This window comes from Cupressus sempervirens, chromosome 3 (assembly GCF_028749045.1).
Source record: "Cupressus sempervirens isolate cs-2001-9-10 chromosome 3, ASM2874904v1, whole genome shotgun sequence".
Lineage (NCBI taxonomy): Eukaryota > Viridiplantae > Streptophyta > Pinopsida > Cupressales > Cupressaceae > Cupressus > Cupressus sempervirens.
The window spans coordinates 532,356,517-532,379,106 of NC_143120.1; the positions used below are offsets into that span (position 1 = coordinate 532,356,517).

At 35.4% G+C, this 22,590-nt stretch overlaps 1 protein-coding gene across 3 annotated transcripts in view; it reads left to right on the top strand.

Annotated features, from left to right (window-relative positions):
• LOC149567512 (Zn-dependent exopeptidases superfamily protein) overlaps positions 1-22,590 on the top strand; it is a 153,434-nt gene that overhangs the window by 35,934 nt on the left and 94,910 nt on the right. For all 3 annotated transcript variants that reach the window (XM_089820730.1, XM_089820731.1, XM_089820732.1), the window contains 3 exons: positions 5,496-5,635; positions 5,857-6,022; positions 6,396-6,531. In XM_089820730.1, the coding sequence (XP_089676856.1) occupies positions 5,496-5,635; positions 5,857-6,022; positions 6,396-6,531 (442 nt within the window). The remainder of the gene's footprint in view (positions 1-5,495; positions 5,636-5,856; positions 6,023-6,395; positions 6,532-22,590) is intronic.

Genomic DNA, 22,590 nt, shown 5'->3' on the forward strand with positions numbered 1-22,590 from the left:
ATAATATCCTAGCCACCATTGATTGTGATTTTGACATAATGATATAAAGAAGCTGTGTATAGATGTGATTTGTCTTTGCCATCTTCCAACGTTGATATCATAATCACTATTAATATGATGGCACTTGTTCATGTGTGGAGATGACAATTCATACTTGTAGGAGGTTGTTTATACTTTGAAACGGTTTTCTTCGCTCATACACAAAAAAAAAATCTCCAAAAAATTTCACAGTGGCTATTGTATATAATTATCCGATGGTAGGTCACGACATATTATTAGACACATTCTATATTCTACTAATGTCACTCTTTGTGTGGTTGTGTTTGGAGATTCTTTTGTCACATAATATCTTCTTCTGATTTTATCTACGGTTTATAAAACTTGAGTTCTTCAACCTCCTTAGACATGACGAATATATGAGGCCAGCAATGCACACCATATTATCGCCGTTTTATTTTATTTTCTTGGTCTCTGCCATATTGAAAAAGGTTTATCTATCATCTTTTTTGTGCTTTGATTATGATCTCTGCATGAAACTATTATTGTTCTCTTTGACTTGTGATTAGTGAAGACAAATATATCTGGATAATAAAGAACTTTATATGAACATCAATCAAATTTTGAAGGCGTTTGTCTCTCATATCTCTTTTTCTCCTTAATCTATTCTTCTGTTTGAAGGAAGGTTCTCAAAATTTGAACAACGGTTCTCGATAATAATTTTAACCTGTGATTATTCCTCCTTCATCATTCTATTTGTCTCTGCCAATTTTATTTCTTTAGTTTGAATACTAATAGATATCGTTGCACTCTATATTGCTACATGGTCATCTTATCATGAACAAACTGCTCCTTTTTGTTTCTGCAATAGATAACTGACAATTTACAGGGAAGTATATTATTTTGTCTCTGTCCATATGCTATGTGATTTCATTTTGTGAACCAAACAAATCCGCTTTCGTTTTATCGTTGCTTCCATGTATCGAGTCTTATTGCCACTGACTTGTATAGTGTTAGTGCTGTATGTTAATACTCTACTGAGTTGTTAATGCCAAGTGAGTAAGATCGGTTTTTGATGCAATACTCTCGATTGGAATGGTGACTGGATTGTCACTGTTGTTCACTTTAAATTCTTATACCCCATCGCTCTTTAAATTCTTATACTATCATAGTCCACATGTCATAAGCCCTATATTTAATCAATTAACACATTTTTTTAGAGATTAATAAATCAAATAAATCTAGTAATGTGATATTGTTGTTAACATTGAAATATAATAATAATCACCATTGATAAATCCATTGAGTGTCCAAATAATGTTTACATTAGTTATAAATAAATGATAAAATGAAAATTCTAATTGGATTTATTTCTTAACTAATAAATATATAAGCACTGACTATAAGTCAGTAATAAACGATTAGGGAAATCGATATATTTAATATTAAATAGGGGGTCCAAAACCTATTGGTTGCGACCCATGCTCCTCGTTGCATATAATTAAGGATATATATAAGGTAATGGAGGAAAATGAAAAAAGCATGGGATGACAATAAAAGATAACACATCAAGCGCAAAGTCTCCAAAGGATTGAACCATAACAAGGAGCCACGTAGGTGAACTTGCCACATCGACACACAACCCGACACAAGGAGGTACGACTGGCAACCAAGCACAACATGAAATCATAAGGTTTGCACATTGTTCAAGGAAGGGTCAGAGGTCATAAGAAATGACGTCGAACCATTTTGAATAGATTGGTTTTTATGAGTCCACATTATCAGGCAAACAAAGTAGCCACGAATCAAAGCAAATGTGTGATGATTGAAAATTGGGAAGGAGAATGACTATGTAGAAAAGAAATTGCCATACAGTGAGTTAGGGTCCCATGTCACCAATGGTCAACATGTACGTATGTCATAGGAATAATTAGTTTACTTAGTAATATTTATTCGTTATGAGAGTTGTATTTAGTTATTTTATAATAGTACTATTACTAGTATATAGTAATAGTATTATTATTAATCTAATTTATATAATTTAAATGTGAGGATTCTTAAGATCATTAGAAGTGTCTAGTAATTATTATATTATAAAAAGAAATTAGATCGTATAAATAAATATAATTAAATTGAATTATTGAGATCGAGAATTATAAGAAATAATGGTTGATTACAGTAAGATCAAATGTAGAGATTGGATAGACAAATCTTGTAGACCTTAAAGGTAACCCTTTAAGAAGATGGCTAACTAATCAAGGGTCGTCCTATAGAACATAGAGGGTCCTCAGAGAGGATTATAAAGCTTGACTTGAAAGGTAGTTTCAAGGAGGACAATCGACTAATTGAGGATTGTTCCTTGGGACATAGGGGATCCTGCCAAAGGGTTAGGAACTTAGGAAGCTTGATTAAAGGAATCTTTAAGGATGTGTAGAAATAATGGAACGTCTTGATTGTCAATCATTAGAATTCAATTTAATAACCTATGTTGCTAATAAATTCTATAGGTGAAGTTGTCCTAGGGAGTGGGGACATTACACCACAATTGGTCAATTCCATATATCTATCGCAGCTATCAGCTTCACCATTTCTCCTTGATCTCTAAACTTTCTCTCGATGACCAATACCGTTTGAATGCAACCATTCTTTGCAATCACGGTATACTCATGCACATCATACAACATATTCTACTAGACAGTCTTTCATTACATATGCAGTCCAGCTCTGATATCATGTTGAGTAACATGGACCGTTTTCTACAAATGTAATAACACTGCCATTGTTATTAGTGTGTTCCAAACGCAGATTTGAAGACTTATAAATATGAGAGGAGGAGACATGTCTCATGAAGAGACAAGTTGCTATGGTTAATCATCATTTGACAATAATAATATAAATAACCATATATATATATATAAAATATAATACATATATAATATAATATATATATTATAATACAATATATATAGTACGTATATATAATATATTATATATATAAGAGTATTTGTCTAAATGATGATTTCCCATCAACAATGTATCTCATGATTGAATCAATCCGATTGAAGCTACAAACTTAACAAAATTGCTTGCAATAAGAGAGGCAACTTGCTTTCAAACTTTGTGTTGATTCAAGGTGTCATGTGACGACATTTTTTGGATATTGATTGTGAGTTTTGGATTTTTGGTCAAGAGGAATTTGAATTTAATTGTGCAAACTTTGAGCTGCCTATTACATCCAGAGACAATTTGAACTTTTGAAGACTTTGTGCTGTAGGAGGACAAATTGTCATAGATGGTAGTAGTTGTAATTTCGTAGAGTTGAAGACTTTGGGCTTCAATTGTAAGTGTTCTTATTGAATTTGAGAGTAATCTAGTAAGAGACTTCGTGCCTTATTGTTTATTTTGCTCGAGCCTTCATTCGAGACAAATGCAGGAGACTTTGAGTTCCTGTTTTTGTTTCACAAAATATATAAAGTAATTTGCTGCCTCTGGTGTTATTCTTACGTCAATTTTAGGGCCACTGGTATTATTGTAGCAATACAACACTTTTTGTCAAGTTGGAAAGTTATAGTTGTATGCAAATCATTCTTGAAAAAAGAGGAATTGATCAAGAGAACTATCCTTTTTGTAATTTCAGTTAAGTTCTATTGAAGCCATCTACGGCAAGAAGGGAGCCTCCCCTTTTGCTAAGAGGAGAGAGAAATCTCATGAAATGTTGCCTAAAGTCACAATTTTGTAAGTCGTAGTCAGTGACATACAAAAAATTTAGTCAACACCCCTATCGTCTCCAAAGTCTCTAGACCATAAATTGATGTCTTCCTCTAGAAAACTTAGGGAAAAATATGTTTAAAAGGCAAAAAATTAAATTAAGCTTGCTTAATGTTTTATGCTGATATTTTGGGTGATACAAAAATCTATGCAAAGTTGTAGTGATCAGATCTATCGACAATGTAAACTTTTTGAGAGGGACATAATCAGTTATATGATTAATTTCCTATCATTGTAATGGTGACAAGGTCTAAAGAGAAATCTCTTTACAATTTGCTGTTTACTAATGTTCCCTATTGGGGCTTCACTTTATTTACTCTAAAATTCCCAACTAGGGTTTGGATTATGCTTGGAAATGACAATTTACTTGGTCTTTGTAACGTTTCCTACTAGGAGGCTGCCATTTCCCATGGATTATTATGCATTGCTATGCAATTGAACTCAATTGAATTATGTAATGAGGGAAAATACATTTGGCTCTTAGCATATTTAAGCCCCTAATTCCTTACTTTCTCCTCAACATCAACCTTAAGAAGGAGGGGGGATTACTCGTTCCTAGGGAACTTGGAAACAAATCTACAAGTAGGCACCCTCAAGGTTTCCTCTAGGAAACTTAGGGCAAAATATGTTAAGAGGCAAACAAGGAAGGCAGACAAATAAATTAAGCCTGCTTAATGTTTCATGTTAATATTTTGGGTGATATAAAAATCCATGCAAAGTTATAGTGATCAGATCTACTGACAGTGTCGACTTTTTGAGAGGGACAAAATCAATTGTATGACTGTTTTCTCGTCATTGTAATGGTGACAAGGTTTTAAGAGAAATCATCTTTTACAATTTGCTGTTTAATAATGTCCCCTATTAGGGCTTTACTTATTTATCCAAAAATTCCCAACTAGGGTTTGGATTACTCTTGAAAATGACAATTTAGTTCGTTTCTGTAATGTTCCCTACTAGGAGGCTGCCATACAACAGTGACTTTGTCAATGTGATTAGATCACCATATCAATCTTGTGCAGGAAAATTTCCCTCTTATCATCAATTGATTAAAGATGGGTAAAACTATCTACCCAAATACATCCAAGTTAAGATTGCTTTGGTTCTATGTCCAAAATTGTAGTTGACCCTTTCAGATCAACTTTTTGAACCTGGAATTTTGCTGAGTGTTTTTGGTGCATAGGGAGGGTGGGGTGGGCGTCCTCTGGCTTTTTCTGCAATATAGGCAGACAATTTACAAGGCTTTCTTGAAATATGGCTCATTTAAAAAAATAAAAATTGAAGTGGAATTTTAGTGGTTTTAGATTGTGTCAAAAAGTGTTGAAAGTCATACTTGAATTGTCATGGCTTAGACATAGAGTTTAATATATTATATGCATTTATGATGTAATAATTGTTGAAACAGGAAGATCTTACAAATGTTTAAGTAGCTTACAATAAAGATATTTTGAATCTAACTTAGTTGTTGTTAAGTGATACCATCTCTGTTGTCTGATACAAGAACATGAAATTTTTCAAATACGGGGGACTGGGCTATGGGGGTGCACAGTTGACTCTCCTCATAGCTGATTCTTTGCAATGGTCTAATTTATTTTCTGGATTTGGAGAAAATATTTTTGTAGAAAGGAAATTTAAATTTTCTTGAGTAACAATCATTTTCTTTTCTTTTTTCGCCATCTTGTCTATTGACTGTTTTTCTTGTTCGTTTTCTCTGTCATCTTTTTTCCAAACAGGATATTTTTCCTGTGATTCCTGGGGATACTGATTATCGAATATTTGCTGAAGACTATGGGGACATCCCAGGATTGGATATCATATTCCTGATTGGAGGCTATTTTTATCACACTTCATATGACAGGATTGAAAATATTTTGTATGTTTCTTTTATGTATTTTGGAACTAAAGATGTATAAATTTCAGTAGAAAATAATTCAAAAAAGAGATTATCTTTCACATAGGTTGTTTTCCTGCCCTTTCAATTTTTAAGATATCATCCTATTGTTATTTACTATGTTAAACTATAATGTTCAAAATGGTTATTGCAGAAAGTTGGGTCTGTTTTTTGTCTTTTCTTATGAGATCCTATGGTTGCAGACCTGGAAGCATACAAGCTCGGGGAGAAAATTTATTCAGTGTACTAAAGGCACTTGCTAGTTCTTCGGAGCTACAAAATGCCCAGCAAAGAGCTGATAAAACATTAGTGGCAAATAGCACCCTTGGGGATCGACCAGTGTTTTTTGACTACCTGTCCTGGTTTATGGTAGGATTCAACTGAATATTAGTACATATTAACAAACTAATCTAATTTGCATATCACTTGAATGGTATCCGTTTCTAGCACATATATTTATCCCTGGTGATTTCCATGGTTTCCATAAAGATATCTAATCCATAAAAGTATCTATTGTCAACATATTTTATGCTTCTTTGTGTATTGAGGTCAACTTAGGGCATTAATTATCATGAATACTAAGTCTAGTAAAATTGGATCTTCACTTGGTATGAAATAGTTGATAATTGATCGTAAAGAACAATTGTGATATAATAAATATTTGACATCATCAACATGTAAAGGATTTCATAATTTGCAAAAGTTCTCACAGATTGCAAAATGGGGATTTTCTTATATGTAGGTTCTTTATTCAAAGAAAACATCTATGATATTACATCTCTTGCCTATGGCAATTGTTCTTGTTGCTCTGTTGCTTCCCATGTCCTCCAAATTCAGTAATCTGTCCAGGCTTACAAGGATTCGTTATATTATAAAAGGTATGCTACTGCCACACTTCTAACTAGGCTGAATGGATGTTAGGGACTTGTTTCTTTTTGTATTTAAATTCCTGAACTTTTATGCATATTCTGTTTGGCATGACAAATATTATGCAAAATTTTTCTATTATAAGCGATTTTGCTTCCATGACTTTCAGATGCTATTCTCATTTTCTATTGTAGGGTTGATGTTTTCATCCAATTCCATTGATTAAAATGGTAGTACATTTAACATTCACTAAAGTTTACAGAACTAATTAAAAATTAAAGTAGTTAAGTAGGCATAACTAAACTGTATTTCTATTGGAATCTAACTTGAGAGGAATCCAACTGAATCCAACCTTTGCGAATGCTTCTCACAATCTTTATGGAAAGGCAGGTGTATAAATTAAAAGCAAGGACTTTAGATTGTCAGACAAATAGTACTGATCATGTGAATAGTCTTATCGAAAATCGCTGCATTTTAGTATTTACCAATTATTGACTGAAAAACATTGACCAAAGTGCAAGGTTCAATATTCTGTTATGTGTAGTCAACCTTTGTGGGATACAGTATAAAGGGAGACTCTATATATGTAATAAGTATAAATCAATGAATAATAATTACATTTATTGATACATACACATCCATTACATCATATATTCATACACTTTAATGTCTTACACATACCTTATAATTCATTCATCATTCTATCACACATATTTAGTTCATTTCATTCCACATATTTTTCCACACATTTCCACACTTTTTATCTTCCTTTTCCCCCTCTTTATATAGCCTCTTTATGCATTTTCATATTGCCTTTCCATCACATCCTTTCATAATAACCCTAATTATTTTGATAATTAGGAAGTATTTTCCACAGCAAGTCAAATTGTGATACTGCTATCAGGATTTAACTGCGTATTTTTTTAAGTCAAACTCATTGACCCATGTTTCATGAGTGGTGATTCACACAAATCCATCTCCCATGAGAATAAATGGAACTCTTAGCACTCATTGGATCTAGGTGATGCTCACAGAGGTGAAGCACCGGGACTTCCTGGGATGTCACCCATCCCAGTACTACTATTTTATTCCTTCATAATGCCTTTCCATCATATTCTTTCATAATAACTTTAATTATTTTATTCCTTCAAATGTGTTTTATATTCTATAAAATCTTACTCTTTTATATCTTATTTAGACATATTAGAAGTCTTTTAAGGCTATTTAACGGGGGTGTGTAATGGATTTATGGGTCTAGAAATGGCCCAGATGATATCTATGGTGCCTTGCATCCCTATATGTAGGAAAATATGTTTATAGATGAATGCCAAAATTCTGACTGCTGTTACTTGGAGAGAAACAGCGTTCATTGATAATGTAATGTATCTCTATTACAAGAGAGTCAAGCTACTTCACATCCTTAAGAATGCTTTCTATCCCATGATCAATGGATGAGGCTTTATTTGAGAAAGTTAAAACTGCGAATTTATCTAACTAGAAACACATTGATGATGTTTATTAAAAAAATATGCGTTGGTCCTTCGTCGCATCTTTTTTTATTGGGAGACATTTTAGTGAATGATCTAACTGTTAGTGTAGTTTTTTTATTTCCAAGTGGGTTATTTATTTTTCCTTATATTGCTAGTTTTTTCCTACACTTTTAATAATCTTGCTTAGTTTAATAAAGCATGTCTTATTTAGAAAGTGGTTGCAAGGTGTCACCTTCTTACATGTGAGCATCCATTAGCTATCTTAGGAAGATACTTTGCTATCTTTAGTCCGATAGATGGTTGCTCTTCATTGGTCGGTGTTGCCACCTCCTCCCTCTTCTTAGTCTATATAAGGATGCTACCTGGCTTGTATTTGGGATCGATTTCTTTTGCATCCTCTTAATGCTATTTTGCTTCTAGCATTTGCATTACTTTCTTGGAGACTAACTCTATGTTGCTATTTTGATTTTGTATCATTTGCATTCATAGTTTAGATATCTATTCTTTGCACTAGTTTTTTGGGTTATCAATTTTTTTAGATTCTAACACTAACCTTAGTATATATAGATATTGTTGGTTTCTGAAGTGAGTAAATGTGGATAGACTTTTCATTAGATGGCTTAGAAGCATGAAATTGCTGCCAGAAGTGGAAATAGGGATATTAATAAAAATGCTGAACTCCATATGACAGTTGGAAGGAGGAGCTGAAGGCTATACACTTGCACTTCAATTTGTAATCAAGACAATTTCAATGCTTTATGATAATGACTTAAATACCAAAATACTCTTCGGTCACTATTTATCGCAACTACACATATCTAATAGTCAAGTAAAACTTTTCAGATTAGATTTGCTATCATACTGAGATCTGATCAAGCACTGAGCTCAAACAAGGCTTCTCCAAAATATCCTTTAAAAGCTCTGTCTACCTGCCTACAAGTTGAAAGTAAAGACAAGTGCTCCAATGCTTCAATGACAAAAACAATAATCAGTGCTCCAATGCTTCAATGACAAAAACAATAATTAGCGCTCCAATGCTTCATCGACAAAAATAATAATTATTTTTCCTTTACTCAGGTATCTTCTTATATCTATATATGTGCATGATACTTAATTGTGTGCCACATGTATATGGATAGCTGCTATTTTGGACACTATTACAGTATGTACCTTTTACATTCTGGTGCCAACGTTGTCCCATTGCACTCATTTGTTCTATCCTCAAAATTCTGTATGCATCAAAACATGAACAAAATATACAATTGACCAATAGTGAGATGTCCTTCCCCAAACAATCACCAGAAATTTCCACATCAAACATATTAATCAGGCAAAGCATTATCATTGCTGTCCTTGCATACTCAGGTTGTAAATTTGGATTTGTTTAGTGTGTTTGACAGTATTTTTTATTGCAGATGAAAGATTGGAAATGATTATAGAAATGATGCAACGCAGAAAACACCCACTGTTTCAGCATTCAAGGCTGAAGGCCTGACTTTTATTTCAGAGACAGAGAATGTTGTGGCAGTAGTACAAATGCCTAGTTTGTTTCACAAATATGCACAGATATATATTAATGCAAACCAAAGTTCTGTGCACCATCAGGTTCTGCTCACACCAAACTATTGTTAATGAAGGAAAATAACTTATGTCTTATGGCCAGCACCCATCAGATAATAGCATTTACACTTACGTATTGGAAGGCACTTCAGTATATACTATAAATAAATGAATGATTATATACTGGTTGCATCAATCCTGCCAGCTATAGATATGTACGAATGTGTAAGCTCTCACACTTTAACAGAATGGCTCAACAATTGTTCATGGCTTAGCAGTGTTATTTACCATCAGTAATATGAAATTGCACATGTGATACACATTTAGATATTTTCTTCTGAGTTGTGGCAAGCAGGACGAAAAATACTCTGTTGCTGCCTTTTGCAACTATAGTCTTCTAAAATACTTGCCTTCATGTATCGGCTTATCTGTGACATTGAACTGACTCACTTCAAAATATCTGCAAATGTTACTTTTGCCACGATTATATTATAATCACTGACCATTAGAAATATCAAACCCTTCAATGAAAATCTAAGAATAAACCACCGATAAGTCAACCCCTGTTGCAGAATATTAATTTGTTAATGTGTATCTTCTGGACGCCATGGCTTCACATGAAACCGACCAATATTCACATGAAATAATCATATGAAATTTCTTTGTTTACTCAAATCAGATAAAAATACCTCAGACCACAATTCAACTTATTGTTATCGGCAACTTATCTCTGAGGGCAAACAAAAATATCAGCAAATATTGGAGATAAGTCTGTAACTTAACAGGGAAATATCGGGAACTTAAGCAATTGCTTAAATTTAATTGGAAATGCTTGTTTTTTTGTAAAATTCATTAAAGAGATGCATCCAATGAGTCAGTAAATAATTAAACAAACAAAACAAGCTGATCTAGGTATATATAAATGCAACTAGGAAACAAAATCGTAGCCTCAAGTGGAATGTTGATGGCCCGTAGTGATAGTATGATAATCTGAACTTTAAAGCAAACTAAAAATAGCAAATTGTCTTTGTAAACAGTAACTGTAAAACTATAAGCAAATACGAGTGTCAACTGTCAAGTACAATATCAAAATAGGCTACCTCTTCCTCTTTGCCTTCCCAATAGCTCTAGTGAAAACTACTAGAGTACGAGCTGAGGGACTTTAGCCCTAGAAGGCTGTCGTGGCTGTGGCTGGATCTTCATTTTTGGATGTAGATGGTGCTGACACTAGCAATGCCTCCTTATCATTTGTATCCTCCTCACGCTCAGTGCGCTCATCCTCTTCAGTGTCCTTATCAATGTCATCCAATCCCATTGCGAATCCACCCTCTATAGCCTGTCTCTCCAAATCATAGATCTCATCATTTGTGAAGAATGGAGGCTGCTTCTATGATGTCCAATTGCAGTAGGGATCTATGTCATCCAAATCAAGTGGACCAGTTGCTGCTAACTCTACCTTTCTTATGCGCAACTTAAGGTTATAATGCACATAAACAAGGTCATTGAGGCATCTTTGTACCAACTTGTTCCTCATTTTCATGTAAATGGCCTCAAATAAACTCCAATTACGCTCACAACCGGATGAGCTACACAATTGACATAAGATGCATAGGGCAAGTTTTTACAGATTTGGAACATTTTTACCCCAATTTTGCCACCAAGCAAATGCAAGATAAATGGTGAAGTGCTAGAAAACAAGCTGAAAATATGTAAGTTTTTATCTACTTATCATGCAGGAGAAAAACAGCAAAAGTCCAAAATTCAAATATTGTCCCTAGGGGTTAAGTGTTCCTTCCTCTTCTTGCCAAGTCTAAGGATAATTTCTCTCTTGATGCATTCTGAAACACTTCCATCTCGACCACTATGAGGTCTCTCAACTCAACATTAGATACCATCCTTTGCATGCAATCAATGAAGCCCTCCACAACCTCTCCATTGGGAACTGCATAGGATAGAGAGAAGCGAAAACTATCAATAATTTACCACATGGGGTCAAATTTGAGGTTGCCCCCCTTGTAGTAATTTTTTATAGACTCTTTGGCCCTATCTATGGCCTCGTAAAGATACCCCATTGGGGTTTTCTCCCCATCTACCAAGTGGAGAACTTTAACCAAGGATTTCGTCACCTATAATTGAAAAGTAGAAAACGATTATCATTAATAAGAGACTAGAGCTAGAAGTCAATAATGAAAGACTTGATTATTGAATAGAGCAAAATTAAATATTCAACTTGTAAAGCTTCCAAGTTACCTTGACAATTTCTATAGCACCATTGAGAAAGTGTTTGTCAAAGAAATGTATGCAACACTCTATCCATTAGGTTTCTTTGAATAGCTTGAGTTTAGCCATTCTGGACTCACAAGCAATTGCTTTGAAGGATTCAAAGAGCTAATAACAATTTACAATGTTAAGAAAATTGTTGCAAACCTTGTGGTAGTAGGTCTAACCAACTCCTTCTCATGGGTGAAATCTCTCATCAAGTGGAGAACCTGTTGGGTCCCAAAATTGTAGATTGGAATCCTATGAGCCTTGCCTGCTCGATGTTGGGATATCCAACCGGTTAAGGCCAACATGACGGGATCAATCAATGTGATCCAAATCCCTTGTGCTTCTGGCTCTGCAAAACCGAGGTGGGTGTACCTGATCCTGGACAACAACTTTAAATCCAAGAGGCTTGTAGTAGATAAATTAAAACGCGAATGCAATAAAAGCTTTCAAAACGGCAAGAATTATGGAAAGTTTTAAGATTGCGAATTACGAATTAAGAATAATAAATGTGATAATGTTTCAAATAAAAAATGATTATAGATTAATGCAACACAAATATATTAATTCCTCAAAGGAAAGAAATGGAAAGGTTGCCAACATATGGATTGTGAATCAAGAATAAAAGACCAGTGCTTAATTAAATGGGCAATCAGAGTCAATATTATAAGTTGAAACGTACAACTTTATAAAGTCTAATATATTTAAACTATAAACAATTTCAATAATTCATACGTGACGGATCAATTATAAAAATGCAATTTTAAACTAGTCTACGTTGCACTTTTACTCTTGCGAAGACAAACTAGACATAAATACAAAAATAATTAAATATTTCACAATATTTATGTTTGTCAAATTTAAAATGCAATAATGACCCAGTCCACTTATTTGAATATTAAAATATTTATAGAAATTAATAATTTTTTTTATAAAGGACACAACTTAATAAAAAATTAAAACTCTAATGCAAATAAATTAAAATAAATATTTCTTACTGATCTGGAAGTAAAATTATACTGGAGACACTCCCGACAGATGATTTATCCAATATAGTTCGATTCTAGATCGCACAAGAATTCATTTGATAACCCACCATCCACAGGCTTAGTTCAAAAAATCATTTCTTTACCGATAGAAAATAAAATATATCATAGAGCATAGGATTGGTAAAATTTTAAAATACAAATATGAAATTGAAATTGTCTCCCTTGTTTGATTTTACATGTCATATTTATAAACAACGAAAAGGCACTATGCCTTTTCCAAAACAATTGTAACTTTTCATAACAAATAACTGATCGATAAATCCTTCAACCTTTGCACAAAAGAAAACTTTAATTAGGAACGATTGAAGCATATAAGACAAACAAGAGCACTAATCATATTTTAACTTTCCACATATCAAACAAATCTTGAGATCTCCATCACCGGGCATGCGACTCCTGCGCGTACACCAAACTCCTGACGGTGCCAAACTGTTTTCCAGACCACTTTGAACATCTCCGTCTTGTTCTGCATCTCAGGATTATAATATTGTTTGTATGCGTGAGGCAGCACATAAAGATTTTGCCACATATCGAGTGTCTCCATTGCAACGATATGATGCACCATGATACCTTTCCTATTTTAGACGGCTCCATCCAAATGTACACCTGCCACAGATATTCAAAATGCTATAAGTAAACTATATCAATGATAGTTTTATGGGAAATATTTACCAGAAGGCCCTGTGGAAGGCACTGATGCTGAGAAGAACAAGTTTGATTTTATCATTATGGATTGCACATATCTGCTTTTGCCCTAAAGCTTCTTTATACTCGACTTTCATGGATAGAGAGCAATCTCAAACATCTTCTGGAATCACCAGAATTTATCTTCTCTAACCACTGCTGCTGACCTGATAATTTAATAGTAATCCTTCGAACAAACAAATGCAATATTTATTACCCTGTGATGCACAACCATACTCATCTTTGGATATAAAATATTTAAGAGCAATGATTGTACGATGGCAATATACATCTGATCACTCAAACATGACTTGGTTATAAAATATCTAATCTTCGTGACTTGTATAGGCACTTCTTGTGTGGCTTCACTTATAGACATTTTCAGACTTTGCTGGCTAATTCCTATATGCTCTCAGAATCTGAATATTCATTCATTCTACAAGGGCTTCTCCATGTCTTTGGCCTTGGCAATCTCACATCCAACTTTACTAAGCACAGATGGAGTTTTGCTTGTAAGCTCTCTGTCTGTTTCTAAGCTCTGAATGGCACCATTGGAATTTGAAGAATGGGCAATTGTTAAGGGCTCATTGGACATTATCAATTGATTTCCAATATACATTTTTTATGCCAAAAGCACCAATTTGTCTGCACTGATGAATATTCCTTGGTGAATAAAAACAATTTAGGAACAACTATGCTCCTTAGATCTGCACATACTTTACTGCTGTTGGTACACACAAGGCAAGTTTTGCATATTTCCTTAGCAAACTCCCCTTGTATCAGAATTTCCGTAACATCTATATCTAATGTGTTTCTTACTGTCAATATTCATTATGCATTATTTTGCATGCATTCTTTTGTTTTGAAAATGTTTCTTGTGCATCTTGGATTCTGGTTTGGAAACTTTCCACCATTTCTTGATATAATACACATTTGCCCTCAGAATTCCTTTCCTGAAGTGAAGACAGCAGCTATATTGCAGGCTTGAGGTTGTGAAATGGCTGCATGTGATGAACAACTTCCAATAAATGATTCAACCTCTGACAATATTTGACATGATAATTCGAATAATGCCTTGATAAAAGAACAAAAAGATCAATTTGAAAATCCTGCCCAATGGTTGGAAAAATGCCTGTCACAGTAATCTCATTCAATCCTATTTCCCTGTGGGAATTTGTTGTAAAGGATATGAAAGCCTCCACTTGTAGGATTTTTTCAAAATCTTCATATAGGGATATTTTATCAAATTTTCAACATCATTTCACAAATGGAGACCTAAATTTTTAGGCTCCATCAGAACCCAAGGGTGATTGTAGATTTATTTTCAGTGTTACACCGGTGAGGGGGTGTGGCGATATAGGGGAATATCGGGACAAGTTTCAGGTGCAGGATAAAAGGGCCTCAATTTTCGAACAACGGGGGTACGGGGGGGGTTGGGGGGGGCGGGGGGGTGGGGAAGGTTGCATAGTATACATATATGACTGAAAATGCTAATTATGAAATGATACTTCAATATAACATACCAATTATAGTGGAATGTAGAAAATTGAAATGTGATCCACAAACCATAAGTTAAAACTTGAAACTTGAAACTTCATAACATTACCAATGAGCATTGAACTTAGTAAAATTATAAATACTAAATTTTTTAAATATAATAGTAATTTTTTTCATTTTTTAACTTTTCTAGCTAGTTGTCGGTCACACCTCGCATGCACTTGGGATGCACTCGTGTCCCTGCGTCTCGCATGGGTGTGCCAAACAGTGCGGCCGTGTTTTGGCCGTGGTTGGGGTACGTGCACCTGGTGCAAGGGGTTTTAGGGCAGGTGCATGCACTCGAGTTATATTGTGTATTTTGTTATCTTACTTGCATCCTCTACAACTGGTCTCACCTAATCTAATTTTCCTATGTCCTCCAAAAAAAGGCCAAGGACATGTGCTACACAATGTAATAACCCCAACTGGTTATAACTTTTTCAAACACCAAATTCTTTTATGCTTCAGTTAAATACCAAATTCTTTTATACTTAAGTTGTTTGACATTTCGTCAAACACTTTGCGAGCAAGAGATATATTGCATATGTAAATTCTGATTGCTTTCTAAATGCCAAACTTTTAATAAATATGCTTCCAAAGAACACACCAAACAACTAACAATGAAGATGCAATTGTTTTTGAATAACATTGATTACAAAAGATTTTACAAACCCTACCAATGCCCTAAATATCTACTCTCAAATAATGCAAAATGTAGTGGATAAAAACCTGGAATTGCTCCAAAAACATGAATTTTCCTATAGCAAATTCCAACTTATTCCTTACTCCACAAAGCTGGCCCTAGGCCACAAATTTGGGACAATCAAAAGACTGATTTGCCTTCTCCAACAATTGCAACCCTTCAGAAGATATTTCACCACCTCAATTATGCAAATCAATGGGAGTATTCATTCCCAACGATCAATATAACAACTGCAGAAACCCTTGGCTCCACAAGCTATCTAGAAGAATAGATGGCAACACATTCGATGCTCAACAATGAGGCTGCCCTCCCTCTGTATTCTTTTACTTCACCTTTCTAGAAGGAAATAAAATATTATTTAATTGCACTATCTAGAAGCTTCCCCCTTTCCAAGGCAATAATTAGTTGTACTTCTAGAAAATGCACTTTTTAAAAGCTTCCCCCTTTCCAATACAATAATTAGTTGTGCTTCTAGAAAATTAAATTAATTAAAACCATTTAATTTTAATTTTTTTAATGACTTTATAAGAAATTACTTTAATCAATTTCTCCTTATTTCTCCACTTAGCCTTTGGAGAATGTAAAGGCTAAGAACTCCACTGAGATGCTAAAAAGATGGGGACATTACAGTCCGCCCTTCTTGAAATTGCTTGTCCTCAAGCAATCTCAACTCTGGATGCTGCAAAATTTTTGCATTCTTCCAAGTGGAATCCTCTACTGGCAGGTCCTTCCATTTCACCAAGTACTCCGTGATAGTATGTCTCCTCAAATTCCTCTCCCTGAACTCAACAATAGCCTTTGGTACTAAAACCAATTTCCCCTCATCATCCAAGGGTGGAAGCACTGTAGAAGGAACAATCTGGTGTCCTAATGCCTTTTTGAGACGTGACACATGAAAAATATTATGGACTCTGCTCTCTGTTGGTAAATCCAACTCGTAAGCCACCTCTTCAACTCTCTTGATCACCCTAAAAGGCCCATAATAATGTGGCTTAAGATTTTTGGCGCCACTCTTCCTGAGAGTGGACTGACGGTAATGCTGCAACATCAAATATACCATATCACCTACCTCAAAAGTCAGCTCAGTCCTCTTTTGATCGACATACTGCTTCTGTTGATTTTGTGCTTTGGTGATATTATCCTTAAGAGCCTTCACAATGTCCTAGCTCTCCTATAATAAGTCTCTAGCATTGGGCACTGTATTATCTGATAGCAACAAATCCATGAAACTTGGTGCCTCATATCCATATAATGTCATGAATGGTGACATTTGGATAGACATGTGATAAGTGGAATTATAACAATATTCACATAGATATATCCACTTAACCCAAGCCTTCTATTGCCCTGCTATGTAATTCCTAAGGTATACCTCCATCCATTTGTTCACCATCTCTGTCTAACCATCTGTCTGGGGGTGGTAGCTAGTACTCGGAGTGAGATCTGTGTTGCACAATCTAAACAACCCCTGCCAGAAGTGAATCATAAACTTGCTATCCCTATTCCTGATAATGCTCTGAGGTAAACCATGCAACCTAAATACCTCTTTGAAGAATAAATCTGCCACCTGTGTAGTAGGGTATGTAGTGTTGGTTGGGAAGAAGTGGGCAAACTTTGTAAAACGATCAACAACATATATACAGTCTCTACCCTGGGCTCTTGGTAGTCCTGTGATGAAGTCCATGGATAAACATTCCCACTTCCTATCAGGAATCAGAAGAGGCTTAAGTAAGTCGGCTGGGTAAGAGTGCTCCCGTTTATTTTGCTAGCAAGCAGGACACTCTCTTACATATTGCAACACCTCATCTTTTAGCCCTTTCCACGAAAAATGCTCACGAATTTGCTGGTAGGTGTAAAAACCTGGATGTCTTGCCATAGGTGAGTCATGATAAACTCTCAACACCATCCTCTTCACCTTTGACCTTGGCACCAAATAAATGCGCCCTTTGGAAATGATGATCTCATTCACAAGGGTGAAATCACTATTCTAGATCGATCCATCTATGAATCCCGATGCCCATGTATCTTTTGCATACTCTACAAGGATAAAATGTCTCCAATCAGCTGATATATCGGTCATCAGCTGATACATTTTGTGTCCCTTGAAATAGTTAAATATCAAAATCATATGCATGTAATTTACTTACCCATTTCTGTTGTCTGTCATTAAGATCTCACTTCCCCATGAAATGTTTCAGGCTATTGTGGTTGGTTTTTATTTTGAATTTGTTACCCACTAAATATTGCTTGAATTTGGTCAAAGCATGCATTATGGCCAACATTTCCTATCATAAATGTTGAAGCTCTTCTCAAGCCCCCTTGAGCTTACTACTCTCATAAGCAATTGGGTGCTTGTCCTGCATAAGCACCGCTCCAACACCTTCGCCAGATGCATCACATTGGAACTCAAAAGGTTTGCTAAAATCTTGTAATGCTAGCACTGGACAAGAAGTCATCAACTCCTTATATTTATCAAAACACTCCTATGCCTCAAGAGTCCATAAGAAAACTCCCTTTCTCATCAAGTCCGTCACGGGTGCTGCATGCCTAGAATATCCACTAAAAAACCTCCTATAGAACCCACACAACCCCAAAAATCCTCTCAACTGTGTCAAGTTCACTAGAATAGGCCACTCAATAATAGCACGAATCTTTTCAGGATCCATCCGCACTCCTTAAGCATTGATAATGTGACCTAGATATAATAACTCTGATAATCCCAAATCACATTTGGACTCCTTTGCATACAAGGACTCCTTGCTTAGAATGCTCAATACAGTGTCTAAGTGTCGCACATGCTCATCCCATGTCCTACCATACGCCAGGATGTCATCAAAGAAGACTAACACAAATATCCTCAACTGATGTTGAAAAACCTTGTTCATTGTGGACCGAAAAGTAGCTAGAGCATTAGTTATCCCAAATGGCATAACTACAAACTCAAAATGGCCACAATGACATCTAAATGTTGTCTTCTCTATATCCCGCTCTCTGACTCGGATTTGATGATAGCTTGATCTCAAATCAATTTTGGAGAAGAAACATGCTCCATGTAGCTCATCTAATATCTCATCAATCCGTGGGATGGGTTACCTATTTTTTATAGTCTTCTTGTTCAAGACCCTGTAATCTATGCACATCCTAAGAGTTTCATCCTTCTTCACCAAAACCACAGAAGAAGCAAAAGGTGACTTACTTGGTCCAATGTACCCCATAGTAAGTAGTTCTTTGATGGTTTTCTCAATCTCATCCTTCAATCCCTTTGGATGCCTGTAGGGTGTGATCATGATGGGTTTAGCACCTTCCTTTAACTCAATAATATGCTCAATACCTCTATCTGGAGGTCTACATGGTGGTATTTCATTGAAAACCTTGTAGTGCTTGATTCTCAGTTCCTGTATGTCTAGGTGATATTTTGATTTTTGCTGCCCCTGTAATGACATTAAAGTGCAATGGGCTGCCCACTCAACGTGGTCATGTCTCAACAAGCTCTCCATGTGTTTGCAAGACATTATCTTAAACCCACTGTCATGAATGACCTTAAGTATATGGGTCTTCCCTTTTGACTGAAACTTCAACTCCATATCTCTCAAATTGAGAGTGAACTCCCCTGTGTCATGTAACCAAGTCATATCCAAGACCAAATCTGTATCACCCATGTTAACAACATAAAAATCTGCTTTGAAATCAAAATTGTTAATCTTTAGGGCAATCTTTCTATCACATTTGAGGATGTAGCCATCAACTACCCTCACTCTTAGACCCTCAAATTGCTCTGTCTGTATTCCACGCCTCTCAATCAATCTGGAATCAATAAAATTGTGAGTAGCATCTGTATCAAGCAAAGTAATAACTTGCTGACCAGCCAATACCCCTCTCATCCTGAATGATCTCTCTTGTTGTACACTAGTGAGACGGGCCTCCTTAAGTCTACCCTCAGTCTTCTCATCACATATATCATCTGCGCCTTACTTTTCTTCAATTGACTCCTTATTTTTAGATTGCTAGTCTGAATTTTTAGAATCAAAATCCTCATAATAAGCCTATATAACCTTGTTTGCTTTTCCCTTTGGCCTCAAAGGACAATCATGGTTCATGTCACAGGGTCCTTTACAATAAAAACAGAGTTTTTTCTTCCTTGAATCATTCAATGTCTCTCTATTCAAAGGAGCAAATGATTTATCTTTATTTTTCGCCTTTGTTTCATTCCTCTTAGGTTTCTTGAAGAATGGTTTGTCTTTGCTAGATAATGCACTCTTTGACTGAAATTTATTTACTAGGGCTGCTTGTTCCATACTTCTAGCCTTCTTAATCACTTCTTGCAAATTGAATGGATCAAAGGCTTTTACCCAACCCTTTAGTGGCTCGGATAATTCCTTTGTGAACAAAACAACCAATCTCCTATCTGATATATCTGGCACCATAACGGATAGCCTCTAAAAGTCACTAATGAAATACTCCAATCCGCTTGCTTGTTTCAACTGTGCCAACTCCCTAAAATAGACTTCTGGATCCTTCTTATCAAACCACTCTACCAACCTGTCCACGAAGTCTTAATATGAAGTCACTTGGTTATGCTGAAGGGTAACCATCCCATAGTACCACCAATCATGTGCAACTCCCTCTAAATGTAGCGTAGCATATTTTATTGCCTCCACTTTTGTCATAGGTCTCAATGCTAAGAAGATATCAAGCTTGTGAATCCAAGCTTGAGCTGTCATTATGCTACTTCCATCAAATGTAGTTAAGGAAAGCTTCCTTGTAGCCTGCTTTAATTCATTATCCTTGCCACAAGGTCTCCTATTCAGTCTGATTACATGGTAGCATTCTCTTCTTTGGTTCATAAATTGCTCAAAAGTCATTCTCTCTGGTACTTGCAGTGCCAATAATTCCCATTTATCATTAGCAGCCATAAGGATATCTGTAAATGTCCCATCCTCAACTTCCTTTGCTGGCTCCTATACTGGTTCCATTCTAACAAAGGTAGGACGTGTGGGCTTGTCTGCTATTCTAGAAAGAGTTCTATGAGCTCTAGGTGACCCCACTGCACTCCTATTATCCCCTTGTTCTTGATTCCGTATGTCTTGTGGGTTCATGCGCTCAACCATGGTGGTGAGTGCTTGCAGAGCCTGAGCCATCCGCTCTTGTCCTATAACCATTGCTCTAAAAAATTCCCTTATTTCTTGATCCTCATTCCTATTGTCTCTTGATGGGCTACGCTTTTGTCTGTCACCCATGGTGTCTGGCTGCCTATCAAAATCTTGTTCTCTATCAAACAAAGCTTGCTTGCGAGTGTAAAATCTGTGAGAGCCAACCCCAGGTGGCTGCATGTGATTGCTAAACCCTCTGGATGACAGGATTTAGCTTTGATACCAATGTAATAACCCCAATCGATTATAACTCCAACTGATTATAACTTCTTCAAACACCAAATTCTTTTCTGCTTTAGTTAAACACCAAATTCTTTTATACTTTAGTTGTTTGACATTTCATCAAACACTTGGCAAGCAAGGTATATATTGCATATGTAAATTTTGATTGCTTTCTAAATGCCAAACTTTTAATAAATATGCTTCCAAAGAACACACCAAACAACTAAAAATGAAGATGCAATTGTTTTTGAATAACATTGATTACAAATAGGAAAATATGCATCTAGATCAATAAGACATTAGGGCAACAAATTCTGATATAGAACTCTGATATAAATCAGGTTACAATAGATTTTACAAACCCTACCAATGCCCTAAATATCTACTCTCAAAGAATGCAAAATGTAGTGGATAAAAACTTGAAAACATTAATTTTCCTATAGCAAATCACTGTAGAAAATTCCAACTTATTCCTTACTCCACAAAGTTGGCCCTAGGCCACAAATTTGGCATAATGAAAAGACTGATTTGTCTTCTCCAATAGTTGCAACCCTTCAGAAGATATTTCACCACCTCAGTTATGCAAATCAATGGGTGTGTTTGTTCCCAACGATCAATATAACAACTATAGAAACTATTGGCTCCACAAGCTATCCAGAAGAGTAGATGGTAACACATTCGATGCTCAACAATGAGGCTGCCCTCCATATTTATTCTTTTTCTTCACTCTTCTAGAAGGAAATAAAATATTATTTAATTGCACTCTCTAGAAGCTTCTCCCTTTCCAAAGCAATAATTAGTTGTATTTCTAGAAAATGTACTTTTTAGAAGCTTCCCCCTTTCCAATACAATAATTACTTGCACTTCTAGAAAATTAATTTAATTAAATATGAAGTCACCTTTTAATTTTAATTTATTTAATGACTTTATAAGAAATTAATTTAATCAATTTCTCCTTATTTCTCCATTTAGCCTTCAGAGAATGTAAAGGCTAAGAACTCCACTAAGATGCTAAAAAGATGGGGACATTACAAACAAGGAGATTGATAAAGTGTGTTATACTTATCTTGGAGGATCCTACCTACTGCCACATGTGCTGTTACATTGTCAGTTATTATTTGCACCACATTAGCAACCCCCACCTCAATCACAACTTGCTCGAACATTAGAGCTAACGTTCTAGCTGTCTTTATCTTATACGAGGCATCCTAGGATTTCAAAAAGACCGCTTGATCCTTGCAAGTAACCAAAAAGTTGATGATGGTATTGTTTCTTCCATCCGTCCATCCATCTAAAAGTATGGTGCAGCCAAATTGTTTCCATTGCAATCTTTGATCATCAACTGCATCTTTTGCCCTAGAAACATCATCTTTGAGCAACCTACATGTGTGAAATTAAATCAACATTCAGT